This window comes from Gorilla gorilla, chromosome 2 (assembly GCF_029281585.2).
Source record: "Gorilla gorilla gorilla isolate KB3781 chromosome 2, NHGRI_mGorGor1-v2.1_pri, whole genome shotgun sequence".
NCBI classification, from domain to species: domain Eukaryota; kingdom Metazoa; phylum Chordata; class Mammalia; order Primates; family Hominidae; genus Gorilla; species Gorilla gorilla.
In genome coordinates this window covers 142,285,052-142,304,869 of record NC_086017.1, presented here as the reverse complement: position 1 = coordinate 142,304,869, position 19,818 = coordinate 142,285,052, and the positions used below count along the sequence as shown (strand labels likewise).

At 38.1% G+C, this 19,818-nt stretch overlaps 1 protein-coding gene across 34 annotated transcripts in view; it reads right to left on the bottom strand.

Moving 5' to 3' along the window:
* The window catches only part of NEK11 (NIMA related kinase 11), a 323,672-nt gene that overhangs the window by 228,719 nt on the left and 75,135 nt on the right, over positions 1 to 19,818 (bottom strand). For all 34 annotated transcript variants that reach the window (XM_063704183.1, XM_063704186.1, XM_063704189.1 and 31 more), the window contains one exon: positions 11,114 to 11,232. In XM_063704183.1, the coding sequence (XP_063560253.1) occupies positions 11,114 to 11,232 (119 nt within the window). The remainder of the gene's footprint in view (positions 1 to 11,113; positions 11,233 to 19,818) is intronic.

Below are 19,818 nucleotides of genomic sequence, written 5' to 3'. Positions count from 1 at the left end.
GGGGAGAAACCAGAGAAGAAAAGCTGAAAATTCTAAAAATCAGAGCACCTCTTCTCCTCCAAAGGAACTCAGCTCCTCACTAGCAACGGAACAAAGCTGGACGAAGAATGACTTTGACGAGTTGAGAGAAGAAGGGTTCAGCCGATAGGTAATAACAAACTTCCCCAAGCTAAAGGAGGATGTTCAAACCCATCTCAAAGAAGATAAAAACCTTGAAATAAGATTAGATGAATGGCTAACTAGAATAAACAGCATAGAGAAGACCTTAAATGACCTGATGGAACTGAAAACCATGGCACGAGAACTATGTGACGCATGCACAAGCTTCAGTAGCTGACTTGATCAAGTGGATGAAAGGGTATCAGTAATTGAAGATCAGATGAATGAAATGAAGCGAGAAGAGAAGTTTAGAGAAAAAAGAGTAAAAAGGAACGAACAAAGACTCCAAGAAATATAGGAGTATGTGAAAAGACCAAATCTACATCTGATTAGTGTACCTGAAAGCGACAGGGAGAATAGAACCAACTTGGAAAACACTCTTCAGGATATTATCCAGAAGAACTTCCCCAATCTAGCAAGGCAGGCCAACATTCAAATTCGGGAAACACAGAGAATGCCACAAAGATACTCCTCAAGAAGAGCAACTCCAAGACACATAATTACCAGTTTCACCAAAGTTGAAATGAGGAAAAAATGTTAAGCGCAGCCAGAGTGAAAGGTCGGGTTACCCACAAAGGGAAACCCATCAGACTAACAGCGGATCTCTCAGCACAAACTCTACAAGCTAGAAGAGAGTGGGGGCCAATATTCAACATTCTTAAAGAAAAGAATTTTCAACCTGGAATTTCATATCCAGCCAAACTAAGCTTCATAAGTGAGGCAGAAATAAAATCCTTTACAGACAAGCAAATGCTGAGAGATTTTGTCAACACCAGGCCTACCTTACAAGAGCTCCTGAAGGAAGCACTAAACATGGAAAGGAACAACCAGTACCAGCCACTGCAAAAACATGCCAAATTGTAAAGACCATCGATGCTAGGAAGAAACTGCATCAACTAACGAGCAAAATAACCAGCTAACATCATAATGACAGGATCAAATTCACACATAACGATATTAACCATAAATGTAAATGGGTGAAATGCTCCAATTAAAAGACACAGACTGGCAAATTGGATAAAGAGTCAAGACCCATCGGTGTGCTGTATTCAGGAGATCCCTCTCATGTGTAGAGACACACATAGGCTCAGAATAAAGGGATGGAGGAAGATCTACCAAGCAATTGGAAAACAAAACAAAACAAAAAAGCAGGGGTTGCAATCCTAGTCTCTGATAAAACAGACTTTAAACCAACAAAGATCAAAAGAGACAAAGAAGGCCATTACATAATGGTAAATGGATCAATGCAACAAGAGCTAACTATCCTAAATATATATACACCCAATACAGGAGAACCCAGATTCATAAAGCAAGTCCTTAGAGACCTACAAAGAGACTTAGACTCCCACACATTAATAATGGGAAACTTTAACATCCCACTGTCAACATTAGGCAGAACAACGAGACAGAAAGTTAACAAGGATATCCAGGATTTGAACTCAGCTCAGCACCAAGCAGACCTAATAGACATCTACAGAACTCTCCACCCCAAATCAATGGAATATACATTCTTCTCAGCACCATATCGCACTTATTCCAAAATTGACCACATAGTTGGAAGTAAAGCACTCCTCAGCAAATGTAAAAGAACAGAAATTATAACAAACTGTCTCTCAGCCCACCGTGCAATCAAACTAGAACTCGGGATTAAGAAACTCACTCAAAACCGCTCAACTACATGGAAACTGAACAACCTGCTCTTGAATGACTACTGGGTACATAACAAAATGAAGGCAGAAATAAAGATGTTCTTTGAAACCAATGAGAACAAAGACACAACGTACCAGAATCTCTAGGACACATTTAAAGCAGTGAGTAGAGGGAAATTTATAGCACTAAATGCCCATGAGAGAAAGCAGGAAAGATCTAAAATTGACACCCTAACATCACAATTAAAAGAACTAGAGAAGCAAGAGCAAACACATTCAAAGCTAGCAGAAGGCAGGAAATAACTAAGATCAGAGCAGAATTGAAGAAGATAGAGACACAAAAAACCCTTCAAAAAATCAATCAATCCAGGAGCTGGTTTTTGAAAAGATCAACAAAATTGATAGACAGCTAGCAAGACTAATAAAGAAGAAAAAAGAGAAGAATCAAATAGATGCAAAAAAAATGATAAGGGGATATCACCACAGATCCCACAGAAATACAAACTACCATCAGAGAATAATATAAACACCTCTACTCAAATAAACTAGAAAATCTAGAACAAACGGATAAATTCCTGGACACATACACCCTCCCAAGACTAAACCAGGAAGAAGTTGAATCCCTGAATAGACTAATAACAGGCTCTGAAATTGAGGCAATAATTAATAGCCTACCAACCAAAAAAAGTCCAGGACCAGATGGATTCACAGCCGAATTCTACCAGAGGTACAAACATGAGTTGGTATCATTCCTTCTGAAACTATTCTAATCAACAGAAAAAGAGGGATCCTCCCTAACTCATTTTATGAGGCCAGCAACATCCTGATACCAAAGCCTGCAGACACACAACAAAAAAAGAGAATTTTAGACCAATATCCCTGAGGAACATTGATGCAAAAATCCTCAATAAAATACTGGCAAACTGAATCCAACAGCACATCAAGAAGCTTATCCACCACGATCAAGTTGGCTTCATCCCTGGGATGCAAGGCTGGTTCAACATATGCAAATCAATAAACGTAATCCATCATATAAACAGAACCAAAGACAAAAACCACATGATTATCTCAATAGATGCAGAAAAGGCCTTCGACAAACTTCAACAGCCCTTCATACCCAAAACTTTCAATAAACTAAGTATTGATGGAATGTATCTCAAAATAATAAGAGCTATTTAGGACAAACCCACAGCCAATATCATACTGAATGGGCAAAAACTGGAAGCATTCCGTTTGAAAACTGGCACAAGACAGGGATGCCCTCTCTCACCACTCCTATTCAACATAGTGTTGGAAGTTCTGGTCAGGGGAATCAGGCAGGAGAAAGAAATAAAGGGTATTCAATTAGGAAAAGAGGAAGTCAAATTGTCCCTGTTTGCAGACGACATAATCATATACTTAGAAAACCCCATCGTCTCAGCCCAAAATCTACTTAAACTGATAAGCAACTTCAGCAAAATCTCAGGATACAAAATCAATGTGCAAAAATCACAAGCATTCCTGTACACCAATAACAGACAGAGAGCCAAATCATGAATGAATTCCCATTCACAATTGCTTCAAAGAGAATAAAATACCTAGGAATCCAACTTACAAGGGATGTGTAGGACCTCTTCATGGTGAACTGCAAACCACTGCTCCACAAAATAAAAGAGGACATAAAAACACAAATGGAAGAACATTCCATGCTCATGGATAGGAAGAATCAATATCGTGAAAATGGCCATACTGCCCAAGGTAATTTATAGATTCAATGCCATCCCCATCAAGCTACCAATGACTTTCTTCACAGAATTGGGAAAAAAAACTAAAGTTTATATGGAACCAAAAAAGAGCCCACATTGCCAAGACAATCCTAAGCCAAAAGAACAAAGCTGGAGGCATCACACAACCTGACTTCAAACTACACTACAAGGCTACAGCAACCAAAACAGCATGGTACTGGCACCAAAACAGAGATATAGACCAATGGGACAGAACAGAGCCCTCAGAAATAATACCACACATCTACAACTATCTGATCTTTGACAAACCTGAGAAAAACAAGCAATGGGGAAAGGATTCCCTATTTAATAAATGGTGCTGGGAAAACTGGCTAGCCATAAGTAGAAAGCTGAAACTGGGTCCCTTCCTTACACCTTATACTAAAATTTATTCAAGATGGATTAAAGACTTACATGTTAGACCTAAAACCATAAAAACCCTAGAATAAAACCTAGGCAATACCATTCAGGACATAGGCATGTGCAAGGAGTTCATGACTAAAATACCAAAAGCAATGGCAACAAAAGCCAAAACTGGCAAATGGGATCTAATTAAACTAAAGAGCTTCTGCACAGCAAAAGAAACTACCATCAGAGTGAACAGGCAACCTACAGAATGGGAGAAAATTTTTGCAATCTACCCATCTGACAAATGGCTAATATCCAGAATCTACAAAGAACTTAAACAAATTTACAAGAAAAAATCAACCCCATCAAGAAGTGGGCAAAGGATATGAACAGACACTTCTCAAAAGAAGACATTTATGCAGCCGAAAGACACATGAAAAAATGCTCATCATCACTGGCCATCAGAGAAATGCAAATCAAAACCACAATGAGATACCATCTCACACCAGGTAGAATGGCAATCATTAAAAAGTCAGGAAACAACAGGTGCTGGAGAGGATGTGGAGAAATAGGAACACTTTTACACTGTTGGTGGGATTGTAAACTAGTTCAACCATTGTGGAAGACAGTGTGGCGATTCCTCAAGGATCTAGAACTAGAAATACCATTTGACCCAGCCATCCCATTACTGGGTATATACCCAAAGGATTACCAATCATGCTGCTATAAAGACACATGCACACGTATGTTTGTTGTGGCACTATTCACAATAACAAAGACTTGGAACCAACCCAAATTTCCATCAGTGATAGACTGGATTAAGAAAATGTGGCACATATACACCATGGAATACTATGCAGCCATAAAGAAGGATGTGTTCATGTTCTTTGTAGGGACATGGAAGAAGCTGGAAACCATCATTCTGAGCAAACTATCAGAAGGACAGAAAACCAAACACTGCATGTTCTCACTCATAGGTGAGAACTGAACAATGAGAACACTTGGACACAAGGTGGGGAACATCACACACTGGAGCCTGTCATGGGGTTGGGGGAAGGCGAGGGATAGCATTAGGAGAGATACCTAATGTAAATGACGAGTTAATGGGTGCAGCACACCAACATGGCACATGTATACATATGTAACAAACCTGCACGTTGTGTACATGTATCCTAGAACTTAAAGTATAATAAAAAAAAAAAAAGAAAGAAAGAAAACACTACCTTTCAGGGAACATTTTAGCCACTCTACCACAATACCTCGCCAAGCTGGCTGGGAAATCCATGGGCAGTGAGGTGATGAGGAAGCCGTCTTGGAGTAAGTGCCCAGCCCTGTTCTCTCCTCCACTTGGAAAGCACCAAAATCAGCAAGGCCTTGAGACCACCAGCAGGTGGGCTCTCTGCAGAGAGGCTGCTCTGTCCTTTATCTTAAGAAATTGACATAACTGAACTCCCCGCCCAGAACAGTAATGGGTTTCAGTGCAACATTCTCAAGATAGCTTCTAGTGAACTGTGAATTTTCTCAGCTTTTAACATCATTATTTATGTGTTTATGCCATATGTTATAGATTTAGAATAATGTATAAATAAACCAAATTAAAATAAGTACAGGAAGCTCCAAAGGAGTGAACAGATTCTTCACTTTTTCTGTAACTTCATTCTTCTTAGTGTTTCCAGGGTCTTCTTTATCTCCTCTACGGCTGCACTGTATTAGTCTGGGTTCTAATGATAAATGATTTATTATGAAGAATTGGCTCATGAATTAGGGAGGCTGAGAAGTCCCACAATCTGCTGTCTACAAGCTAGAGACCCAGGAAAGCCAATAGTGTAATTCAGTCCCTGTCCAAAGGACTGAGAACCAGGGGAGCCAATGGTGTAAATCCCAGTCTGAGGGTAGGAGATGAGATGTCTAGCTTAAGTAGTGAGGCAGGAACAAGGGGGCAAATTCCTCCTTCCTCTGTCTTTTGTTCCATTCAAGCCATCAAGGGATTGGATGATGCCTGCCCACACTGTGGAGGGCAATCTACTTTACTGAGTCCACAGATTCCAATGCTAATCTCATCCAGAACCATCTTCAAAGACACGCCTATAAACAATGTGTAATTCTGGGCATCTACTGCCCAGTCAACTTGACACATAAAATCAACCATCATATATATAAACTAAAATTTTTGCAAGGCATTTGCTACAAACCTAACCTCTTCACATGTATTGTTTCCAAGGTCATCTTAACTCATATGTAAGCCAATTTATGTAATTTTCAAAATATACTTTAATATATACTGTAGATCATATAAGGAGAAAACTAGAATAATGCTTTGTAGACAAGCCTATATTTATCAGCTGTAATTTGAAAGATTTTAGTTTAAAGCTGAGTGAAACATTGTAGTAGACTTATTCTTGTTCCCAAGTATTCACGCTTCTTATTCCTTGCAGTGAGGGGTCCCTTTGGGAGGAAGAGGCATCTCCACCCCCTCTGACATTAAGAGTGGTCATGTGACTTCTCTGGTTAATGACATGTGAGCAGATTGGATGATTGTCATGTCTGAGCAAGGGGTTTCCACTCTCTTGCTTTTCCCTCCACCAGGAGTAAAGCCTGTCCTGGATAGGGGCTTCTCCTTCAGTTTGGGTACTGGAACGAAGACATGTAGAGCAGACTTGCAGATGACCCATATCTGTCAATATGCAACATGAGCAGGAAATGATTGCTGCTGTAAGCCACGACACTGGAGTTTTGTTAATACAGCATGACTCCCTTCGGCAAGAACATGTTTTAGTGCTACGTTCTCAAAGTAGCTTTCAGTGAACTGTGAATAGTCTTGGCTTTTTAATTATTTATAAATGTTTATGCCATATGCTAAAAAAATCATTCTTTTGGATTTAAAAAGTTTTAAAGTCAGACAATTAAGATAAATAAGTTTATTTTCTGAAGGAAACATGTTTTATACTAAATTAAATACTGAAAACCAACAGAAGTGAAACATAGATTATACATTTACAATCAGGAATAATATATATATAACTGCTCCATTTAAAAACCATTCTAAAATTGGATCAAGATGAAGACAACTTCCTCCCCCTCCTCACTCCAAATTCCCAGAAATACAAGAAATTTTTCAAGGGGAAATTCATAATAGTGCTAGAAAACAATAGTTATATTTAAGCAAGGTTGCTTTTTTTTTTTTTTTTTTTTTTTTTGAGATGGAGTCTTGCACTGTCACCCAGGCTAGAATACGATGGTGCAATCTCGGCTCACTGCAACCTCCACCTCCCAGGTTCAAGCCATTCTCCTGCCTCAGCCTCCAAGTAGCTGGGATTACAGGTGCCTGCCACCACGCCTCGCTAATTTTTTGTATTTTCAGTACAGATGGGGTTTCACTATGTCGGCCAGGCTAGTCTCAAACTCCTAACCTTGTGATCCACCCGCCTTGGCCTCCCAAAGTGCTGGGATTACAGACGTGAGCCACTGTGCCCAGCCTGCTTTTTTTTTTTTTTTTCCTCAAAAATTCACGAAAGAATGCAGGAAGAGAAACCCAAAACTTAAAACACTATTAGAAGAGTCCTGCCTCTGCATCCCTCTACCCACAGCAGCCACTAGTTCAACCATGCATTCTGCGCAGCTTTTCTGGCTTCTCCTTCTCACTCTTCCCACTTATTGGCTTCTGATTTCTAAGATTACCTCCTAAAACTCTATTTGTACCCTAGTCTTTGTTTCAGGGCTCTGATATTGTAGGAACCCAAACAAAGTCAAGCCCTGATGGTTCCCTAAGATCCAGAGCCTCACTTCTAACTTCCTTCTCTCATTCTCATTCTCTCTCTCTCTCCTCCCTCTCCTTCTTCTCTCTCCATATTCTACCCAGCATATTCATAATTAAACTCATCACCATTGTTTCAAACCTGTCTTTCCAACTTCTCATTCATCCAGGCACAAAACCTTAGGTTCATCTTTGACCTTCTATCACATCTCAGATATACTTAATTGCAAGTCCAGTCATTTCAACTTACTGAGTTCATTCTCATCTTTCCTCATTCTACCCACCTCTGCCAGCTTGGTTTAGGTCTCACAATCTCATGCATGGATATTATAAAAGGTTCTTGACTGATAACCCAAGTTACCTTCTCTCCTTGATATAATTTATCATCTAACCTTCCTGAAGCAAGCTCTGGCAATATTATATAACTCCACTCAAAAAGCTCTTGTGGAGTTCAATGTCTATGCTCCAAAATAAAGCCCTCTTGACCTCAGCCTACCTTTGCAAAAAACTTTATTCATTACTCCAAGAGCCTTCCCAATAGAACTATTCACGATTCTCTCTAAAAGTTCCATGTTTTCCCACCTCTGTGCCTGTGCTCTGTTCCCTATATCTGGAAAGCTCTGACCCATTTTTCATCATACTTGAAACCTACCTTGGGTCAAGTGCTACTTCTTCCAAGAAGAAGCCTCCATTGATTCTCCAAATGAAAACATTATCTCTCTTCTGATCTCCTGTAACACTAAATTGTACTTTTCTTGGCACTTTTATCACTTGTTTTAAACTAGAGTATAACTTACATTAAAATGCAAAAATCTTAAATTTGATGATTTTTTACATATATATCAACATCTGTACCACTCTTGTAATCCTCTATCCAGATTAAGATATAGAACATTTCTAACATCCCAGGTTTCTTTGTGCCCCTTCCAGGCAAAACCCCTTTGCAAGAGTAATCACTATTCCGACTTATCTTAGGTTAGTTTTGCCTATTTTTGAACTTCATATAAATGTAGTCATGCAGTACACACTCTTTTGCATCTGGCTTCTTTCATCCTACCTCTGATCTCTGAGATTCACCCAGGTCATGCTTATTATCAATTGTGTATTATTTTTAAATTATAGAATAGTAATTTAAAAAGTCCATTATAGGGCCATACCACACTCATGTTAACCATTCCACTGTAGATGAATATTTTTTAATGTTTTCACTATTACAAAAAAGGCTTCTATGGACATTTCTGCATACCTTTTGTTGGACATTAGCACTCATTTCTACCCTTAGGAATAGAATTACTGGGTCATAGCTATTTGTATGTTTGGTTTAGAAAGTTTTGCAAACATTTCTCAAAAGTGTTTATATCAATGTATACCCTATTAACAATATAAAATAATTCCAGGTACTCCATATGTTTACCAACACTTGTTACTGTCATCGTTTTTAAAACCCCTTTTGATGTCTGTGCTCTCATTTCTATATTAAATTATAACAACAACATTACATAGAGCTTAACATTTTGCAAACTTTTAAACTGTCTAATATCTGAATGCATATTTTCTACCCTTTAATGTAAGCAAGGAGAGTCCTATTATTATCCTTACTTTATATTAGGTAGGTGCAAAAATAATTGTGGCTTTTGTCATTAAAAATAATGGCAAAAACCACAATTACTTTTGCACCAATCTAATAGATGAGGAAACAGGTTCAGAGAGGAGAGCTTGCTCTCATGACCAGCTTGCTCAAGGTCATGAATCTGGTGAATAGTGGAGACACTGAATTGTGCACATCCACCACGGTACACGGCTTATAGTTATAAGGGTACATGTTTTATGTCGGCTAGCTTACTAACAGCTCTTTGAGGTTGAGACTTATTTTTAATTTATCACTATCTAATGAAGGAATGAACGAACTGAAACATAAAATTGTAATTTCTCTGTACATAAAAATTTTACAGTAATTGGTTATAATAACATAATGACTAAGAAGCACCATCACTTGTTACCTGAATCACAAAGGATTGTATTTCAGATCCACAGATTCACAAATATCCAAATATTTAGTCTCATTTAATGACTTTCTTTGAATATTAAAGGATTAAAAATTATAAGCCTCTGTTCAAAGGGTTATTTTAAACTCATTTATTTTAACTATTACTAAGCAGTCTTAAAGGTATCAAAAATATTTGGGTTCTTAAATCAACCAAATTCCAGTTTTGTATTTTGTGCATAGAATACCATAGCTAGCATCTTAATATGTGTTGTTTTTTAGTTGTTTTTCTTGCAATATAACCTAACAATATGCTAAGAAATAAAGAAATAAAAGAAATACCAATATAAATGTATGTACACAGAAGTTTTACAGTCAGTAGCTTTGGGTAGCTTATTAAAAGATTATTTGATTCGTTTAAGTCAAATAATCTTTTAATAAAAGATTTCTTAAGATAGTTTGACATCATCAAACAGATTGTTATGAGGTGTCAATAAATCAGTAGCTATCTGTATCAACAAGCATGTGTTTTAGAAGATACATGGCGAATTACAGAATAATCCGATTACTTTTTATGCTGTCAGAAAGTACAGATGACACATTTAAGCAATCTGACATCCGTGGATAGTTAGACCTTGGTGTGCTTTATAAATTACCCCCTTTCGTTCAAGAAGAATGGTACCATGTGTTAACGCCCACTTCCAAGGTGAAAGCGACCACAGACACCTCAGAATATCCACTTCCTTTTTGTCTATGTATGTTCATCTTTTCAAACGTGTTCATATCATTTTATGGGTCTCTAAAATATTTAACTTCTAAAACTTCTTACTTTTGACCTATAAAAATTCATTAAAAGTTTTAAAATACATTTTTGAGGCAGAGATTGTAAATGTAAATCATAGATAATCAAAATAATTGACCTTCATTATCAGATACTTCATATCAAAACTGACTTTCTATCTGAATACTTATCCCTCTGAGGTGAAAGAATACATTCTGTCTCAATTACTGAGCTCTTTTGGGATGTGAACCTAGCTAAGTGTGCACTGACTGACACATTCCAAGGCGACCACACAATTCATTTGTGGCATACTAAGGTATTTACAACTCAAGCCTGCTGTAAGATACAATAAATTCATAGGATGCCAAAGGTTTCTGAGAACTTCCTGTAATTCACAGGACATGATCAGACATAATGAAATGTGTTTAATACAAATTTCTGTCTTATATTCAAGGCCAACTTGAGTTTTAGAACAGCAACAAAAAGCTATGCAAGTAAATCCTCTAGATATAATCATTCAACAGTTTTCTCAAGGAAAAACATATTATAGATGTTTAATTATAGCCATATACCTTTTGAACTTGTTTTCTTTCAATTATAGAAAAAAAATTCACTTTTCAAGTTCAAACATGACTGTTAAAAATATATCATGCTCCCAGTAGCAAATGAACATACCTCTCATGCATGTAGTCAACTCCCAGCAGCAGCTGGATAAACCATTCTATTATTTGATTTTCTGGAAAGATTTTTCCAGCTTGTTTATATTCCTGAATTTTATCGTCCAGATCTCGGCCCTGAAATGAAGAGCATAATCTTTCATATTTTTTCAGCTAATATGTTAAAATCAAGTTCACTTAACAACAGTTAATACATAGCAGTCACTGTTTATAAGAAAGTGCCATTCTGTAATTATCACTGACAAAAATTCTCTCTTTAATCAAAGTCTATCCAGGTTCCTTTGAGCACTCTTCTCAGCTTGGCCTCAACATTAACCTGTAAAGACTTTAACAAACACGAATCTATTAATAGTTTCTAAAAGCCCAAGGCCACAACCCTAGGATGGTCCTACCCTCCTACCCCTTAAAGTTCCTGCCTGAGAAAACTCAAGGTAGACAGAAGAATTGACAGTTTCTTCCAGCCAATGCCTGAAGATAGGGCTCTTGTCTCCCAATCTCTAAGAAAGGTTAGGAGTCTAACTTTGATGAGCACCAGATAACAAACCCACATGAGTTTACAGGGACAAACCTCCACTTCCTGATTTTTGTAATTTTTCACTTCCTTGACTCTGCTCAGGCCCCTGCTGTTCCTCTTCCCTACTCCCTTATTCTCCCTGAATACCCAGTCACTCTGCACAAATTAGAATGGAGCTTAGCTCTTTCCTCTAGTATCAGTAGTTACTTCATAAAATCTGTTTTAAATGCTTTAATGATATCACTCCAGGAAAAAACCCTTATAAGGAGAAAAGTTATCACACAAACCTTCAATCTAAATTATTTTTTATTATATTACCTATATATGCACCCACATAAAACTAGCAATAACTTTTCTTACACTTAGAGTTGTATATAATTATAGAATCTTAACATATATAAAACTTAAAAAGGTCGGCCAATAAAATTCAAATCAGTGATATGAATTTAATATAAAGTGATGATTTTTGGTGAAACTAAATTGGTACTTATATTGTGCATATAGCTGCTGTAGTATAGATTCTTTTGAGTTCAGCATGCCCAGGGTACCATGTGCATTGGGATGACTGAATTCTCCTTTCCTCTATGTAGCTATAGCAAAACCCTAAGGAATATAATAACTGTGGATCTATGTGGGGATCCAAGCACATCGTTTAAGCATTTAGTTAAGCTCTATCCTATCACTCACTGGCAATAAGTAAAATAATAATACTTATTATTAAGGCCAAAAACTAACTATGATCAAAAGTGACAAACATCTAAAATAGCCTGGCAGTGTCTGATATAATGCCCTTTCTGAATATGGTTGTACTGATGTATTTCAATTGCTATAAAAATAAAAATGTCAAATGCTAAATTTTCTTAGAGAACCCTTAGACCTGATCCATTTTACTGTAAAACACCGAAAACTTAGAGATAATTTGAGAAATGTTCCTCTAAAGAAAAGGATGTATTCAATGTTAACTGTGTTTGGTCTTTGCAGGATGCAAAACACAGGCCCCATAAAGAGTGGGAGAGGTCCTTATCATGTTCACGGGCAGCAAAAGTGGAAAAAATAAGCTAGTCATAGACTACTCATGACAGAGTTGTTGTTAAGATGCAAAGGAAGAACATTTATAGGCAATGAGACAATCCAAAAGAAATTGCTTCTAATGAAACAACATGAGGTCAACTGATTCACTTCTAATGCATTTTTTATTTCCTTACAGTGCAATGTGCAAATATTTGCTCAGCATTTTCTCTCCTACACAGGGCCATAAAAAATCAAAAGTATAGCAAACATTCACTAGCAGCCTAGCTCAAGTACGGTTTCCTGATAGTTTTTCTGGGCCAAGGAGAGTGTTCCAAAGCTTGGTGGAATTCAAAAATATGGCAAATTGAATACTTAACTCCTTGTCTAAAAGACTATCATTTCTTTCTCATTCTTCAAACCTGCCTTTATTTCTTCTCTCTTTTTACTCCTTGAGTTTATCAGAATTCTGTTGAGCCATACAAGCTGTACTCTCAAGTTTCTGTAAGTTGCAAAGAACATTTTTGACAATAGATCATTATAACATCCTGTGTAGCAGACATGAAAGTCCTTCAGATGAAAGGTGACCTGTAAATATACAGTTGACCCTTGAATAACATGGGTTTGAACTGCGTAGGTCTGCTTAATATATCAGTTTACAAGCTTATAATATCAGCTTCTAAACTGATATTTTTCAACCAAACACATATTGGAAATACAATATTTGCAGGAATGGAAATCTGCATATATGAAGGGCTTTTGTATATATGAAGGTTCTGCAGGGCCAACTGCAGGACTTGAGTATGCGAGGATTCCGGTATATCTCATTTAGTTTCTCTGAACACGATAAAACATCTCCAGTGGCAGAAAGACTATTGCCTACATGTTGCCATCTTCTTCCTGAATACCTTCAGAGGAGGAGTGAAAGGAGAGAGAAGAGGATGAAGACAACGATAAAGAAAAAGGAAAAGAAAAACTTGCCTTAAAGAAATATCAGTGAAGCTACCTGCTAGCTTCTTTTTTTTTATTTTATTATTATTATACTTTAAGTTTTAGGGTACATGTGCATAACGTATGTCAACCCAATGTATCGCTTTAAAAACACCAAAAATAAGCACAATTTTCTCCATGTACAAAAATTATGGTCCCAGAACCTGTGCATTTTTTTAAAAATGTGTTAACCTTACTAAGGACAAGCTAGAATTACAGTGGCCACAGTGAAGTTTTAACCCAGATAAAATTGGTCACTTGTGAGGCACATTAGAGAAGAAAGGATCCAACATACCACAAAAGCAATGGGACACATTCTTTAATGGATACACAGAAGTATTAAATATCTAAGAAACGAAATGAATCAAAGATTTCCTCTTTAAAAGATTCCTTAGAGAAGGCCAATGGAAAAAATCTTAAGTCTTTTCTACAAACATCAGTCAAAAGCTTTAGCCATGTGGGTGGGTAATCTTGTTCCATGGGCCAGAAAAAAATTCACTTCCAGATTAGTGAGCTTTGTGTTATTGTACTTGGCACCTGGCTAAAATTTTTAAATGAATACTACAAGATCTGTTTTTATGTTTATATTTATATATGTCAGTATGTATGTTATGAATGTGTAATATATTTCTTTTTCCTTATGGTATTGCCAAAATTAAGTTGTAAAAGAGAACCATTTAATTGGCTTAAAGAAAAATAAGTGCTTATATAAAATAGGTATTCCTTAAACCCTTAGAAACAAACCTAAAATATTTTTCAAGTTGACATAATCTTGGACAATCTTGGGTAAATAGTAGCTAATAAAAGTATATTGGCTTGATTAACACAGGCATACCTTCAGAGTTGTCGGCATTTAGTATAATACAGATGCACAATTCTTCTCCCCTAGGTTTATTTAGTAAAATAAGTTCATGTTATCTCTATGTGACATAGCTTGTCAGCAAGAAAAATAACTTAAGGTGATGGCTAGCTATTTAATGTCTCATCTTTATGAGCATTTCAAGCATAATTGTTAAAAGCAAGAGTTAAATAGAGGTAAGATAGAATTCCCATGTGAAAAATGTCCTTTCTATACCAGAAACTTTTAACATTCTTACGAAGGATGGGGAAAAAAAAAAAAAAAAAAGCCCTAACAGGATAGAAATAAAAGTTTGTTTCCTCTACAGTTTCTTACTACAGAGAGACTAAAGACAGTTGGGACTGTTAATAAATGTTCTGTGCCACACTGAAAAAATGTATTATAAAAAAGTACATGCTCCTAGAATTATAATTCACAGGTTTTCCAATCTATAGACTGCTGGCATGATATTCACACTTGCTTGCTTCCTAGTGTTCACTAGAAATTAAGGTCATAAAGGGCTAAGAATTCTAATTAAAATATGTAACTAAAATTACTAGAAATAATAAGGAAAACAACTTTATATGCAAGTATACAATATAGGTAAGATGTGCTTTTGGTAAGGAAAAGCATAAGTTATGAGGATGTGTATTGTTCTGTTAAAACAAAAAGAGAATAATTTTTGTTCTAGAGTAGAATGATTGATCCAAAATGAGAAAGAACTATTTGGGGAAAAAAACTGACTGGATATTAGAAAGTGATATGGTTTAGCTGTGTCCCCACCCAAAATCTCATCTTGAATTGTAATCCCCATAATCTCCACATGTCAAGGGCGGGACCAGGTGGAGATAATCAAATCATGGGGGTGGTTTCCCCCATGCTGTTCTCATGACAGTGAGTGAGTCTCAGAAGATCTGATGGTTTTATAAGCATCTAGCATTTCCCCTGCTTGCACTCACTCCATCCTGCTGCCCTGTGAAGAAGTGCCTGCTTCTCCTTTGCCTTCCAACATGATTATAAGTTTCCTGGGGCTTCCCCAGCCATGTGGAACTGTGAGTCAATTAAACCTCTTTCCATTACAAATTACCCAGTCTTGGCCATTTCTTCATTGAGAATGGACTAATACAAAAAGTCTGTAGAAGGGAAACCTTGGGAAAGAAATTTTATACGTGATTAAGCTAGCTAAGATTAGATGTGCTATTTATAAATTTTTCTAAAAATTAAGCATTAATATCAAAAACACTATGAAGGGAAATTAGAATTTCATCCTTTATGTTAAAACAACTTTTTCTTGAGGTACTGGTCTACTTTTAATAGGAAATTGTGAAAAGGTTTTTTGTTTGTTTGTTTTGTTTTTACCTTTTAGGTAATTGGCTAAGGAAATATTCTGCATTTTGTCAAGATAATTAAGAAAGTCAGTTAAAGAAATGCCATGATGGCTGACTTGTCAAGATGACTGACTAGAAGCAGTTAGTGCATGCTGCTCTCATGGAGAAGAGGCAGAGTGGCAAGTAAACACTAGATCTTCAAGTGGATCATACAGGAGGCCATGTTTTGATTCATCAAAGAAGCAACAGCGACCTATAGAAAGCAAAGAAGAGCAAGGTAGGACAGCTGCCCACCCAGGATTGGTGCAGAGCCAGAGGAGGCTCCCAGCTGCAAGGAAAGGATGAGTGAGAGTCCCCAAGGACCACATGTCTGCATGAGCTTTGTAATCTTGGGCACAGGAGAGGCCCCCAGCTCCCCTGGGCTTCCAGATCGACACAGAGAGCTTGTGGAGTCTGTGCAGAGCTACCACTGAAGCCCACATTGAGCTCCATGAGCCTTGGATCTCCGAGCATGTTGGTGCCAGCTGCCATAGCCCTACAAACAAAGGAGCTCAGGCTCTCTCGTGCACCTCTAGGATAGGTACCACATGCACGGTGCTGAGGAGAGGATGAACTGCAGACTGTACCTCATCAGGAAAGGTCCAATCACAGCCACCCCACCCCAACCTGAACATTCCAGCTGGTCATCGCTCTTCTTTCCTCTGGGATGGAGCTCCCAGAGGCAACTGACAAGCCTGCTGCAATTGCCACTGCTACAGCCCAGCCCCTGCCCCTGCTGTCCTCAGGCTGGGGAGAGAGTAAAGAATCTAAGAACTGTCATTGGCCTCCAGAATGCCACAGCTGCCATACGGTAAGGCGGTCAGACTGTTTTCCATGCAGCTCTCTGAACTTGCTGCTCCTGATTGGGCAGGGCCTTCCAGCTTAGGCCCCCAGAGCAGCTGCGCCACTCCCACCTGATCAGTTAGTGGTGGTTCTGCATTTCTCTGGGGTGGAGCTTCCAGAGACAACTGACAGGCCCTCTGTCATTGCCACCACCATAATACCCACCCATCACCCCCAACACCCAGGCTAGAAAGGGAACCAACAGCCTGATTGTTGTTGCAGGCCTATAGCACACCACAGCCATCCTATGGAGAAGAGGCCAAACTATCTTCTTTGGTCTTCCCTAGGCAGAGCCCCCACCCCACCTACTCCCAAGCTTGGGCCCACAGCACAGCTGCCCCATCCCTAGCTGATCACTCAAATTAGCCATGGCTATGCATTTCTTTGGGGTGGCACCCCCTGAGGTAACTGGCAGGCTGTATGCCATTGCTGCCACTGCAGCCCCACCCCTGCTGCCCCCAAGGTGGGGAAGGAACAAAAACCTTGATCTCTCCCCAGGGCTGCAGTGCATAGCCTAGGAGTACTAAGGCACTCGAGTGGGAATGGAGCCCACACTCTCAGAGCACTAAGAGGGTTGAGTCACGTGGGTTCATGGGCCGCAGCAGGAATAGGCATGCCTTTCTCCACAGAGCCAGACTGAAAAGGTATGGTCTATCTCCCTACTTCAGCCTCTGACTGAGAGAACCCTGCAGCCCAAACATCTAACAAAAGAAATGCAGGTACAGTGCCAGTGACTGGAAGGAGTTTCCCCAAGGCCCAGGAGTAAACTCAGTGAAGGGGTCACCTCTCTTGCCACTGCACCACAGAGCAAGCTTGCAAGTGGCAGGAAATACAAAGGAGCCATGCAGCAGAGTAAGAGCCTCTACCAGCAAATACGCTTAAGCTTCATCTACTGGACTGCAGCCCAAACTACAACAACAAAAATACTTTGCTAATATAACCCCCTATAAGACCAAGGGTAAGAATTCAGCCACAAATAAAGAACCTGCATAGAGCATTGGCCCTCTGAAAACATCCAGAAACGAAGTCAACTAACTATACTCAATTTACACCACAATTAAAGGAACGCCAACCTTCTCAGATGAGAAAGAACCAACTCAAGAGTTCTGGCAATGCAAAAAGCCAGAGTGTACCCTTACCTCCAAACAAGTCCACTAGCTCCCCAGCAATGGTTTTTAACCAATCAAAAATGACTGAAATGACAGACATAGAATGTGGACTCTGGATGACAAGGAATCTCATGGAGATTCAGGAGAGAGCTGAAACACAACCCAAGGATTCCAAGGAATTAGTAAAATGATCTAAGAGCTGAAAGATGAAATAGCCATTTAAAAAAGAACCAAATTGAGCTTCTAGAGCTGAAAAATTGACTACAAGAATTTCATAATATAATCAAAAGTATTAACAGAAGGATCAAAGCTGAGAAAAGAATCTCAGAGCTCAAAGACCAGTTCTTCGAATCAACTCAGTTGGACAAAAATAAAGAAAAATAATTTTTAAAAATGAATAAAACTTCTGATAAATACAGGATTATATAAAGAGACCAAATCTATGACTCAGTGGTATTCCTGAGAGAGAGAGAATAAACAACTCAGATAATATATTTGAGGATACAGTCCATGAAAATTTCCCTAATGTTGCTAGAGAGGGTGACATGCAAAACGAATAAATACAGAGAACCTTGGTTAGACACCATATAAGTCAACCATCCCCAAGGCACATAGTCATCAGATTCACCAAGGTCAAGGTAAAAGAAAAAATCTTAAAGGAAGATAGAAAAGTCAATTCATGCACAGAGGGAAACCCATCAGGCTAGCAGCAAACCTCTCAGCAGAAACCTTACAAGCCAGAAGAGATTGGGGTACTATTTTCAGCACTCTTAAATGAAAGAAATTTCAACCAAGAATTTCATATCCCATCAAACAAAGATTCATAAGTGAAGGAGAAATAAAACCCTTCTCAGAAAAGCAGATGCTGAGGGAATTCATTTTAACTGGACCAGCCTCACGAGTGGCCCTTAAGGGAGTGCTAAACATGGAATTGAAAGAATGGCACCTGCTACCACAAAAACACACATAGGCACATAGCCCACAGGCACTGCAAAGCAATCTCAACTCTACATAACAACCGGCTAACAACATGATGACAGGATCAATATCTCACATATTAATAATAACCCTGAATGTAAATGAGCTAAACATCCCACATAAAAGCAAAAGAGTGGCAAGCTAACACCCATCTAACATGTAATGGTACACACGGGCTCAAAGTAAAGGGATGGAGAAAGATTCACTATCCAAACAAAAAAACAAAAAAGAGCAGGAGTCACTATTCCCATATAAAATAACCCAGATTTTAAACCAACAAAAATTAAGGAGAACACAGAAGGACATTACATAATGATAAAGGTTTAATTGAACAAGAAGACTTAACTATACCAAACATATATGCACCCAGTACTATAGTAGCCAGATTCATAAAACAAGTTCTTCTTGGCCTATGAAAAGACTTAGACAAACACAGCAATACAGTGAGGCTTCAGCACCCCACTGACAGCATTAGACATACCATCAAGGCAGAAAACTAACAAAGAAACTATGGACTTAACACTTCACCAACTGGACATAATAAACATTTATAGAACACTCCATCCAACAACCACAGAATATATATGCTTCTCTTCTCCATATGAACATATTCTAAGATCGAACACATGCTCGGTCATAAAGCAAGTCTCAATAAATTCAAAAACTGGAAATCATACCAAGCATACTCTCAGACCACAGTGCATAAAAATATAAATCAATATCAAGAAGACCTCTCAAAACTACACAGTTACATGGAAATTAAACAACTTGCTCCTGAATAACTTCTGGGTTAACAACAAAATTAAGACAGAAATCAAACAATTCTTTGAAATTAATGAAAATAGAGACACAACATACCAAAATCTCCAGGGTGTAGCTCAACATGTTAAGAGGAAAGTTTATAGTACTAAATACCTTCATCAAGAAGTTAGAAAGAGCTCAAATTAACTATTTAACTTTGGACCTAAAGGAACTAGGAAAAAAGAACAAACCAACCCTAAAGCTAGCAGAAGAAAAAAAATACTGAAATTAGAGAAGAACTGAATGAAACTCAGA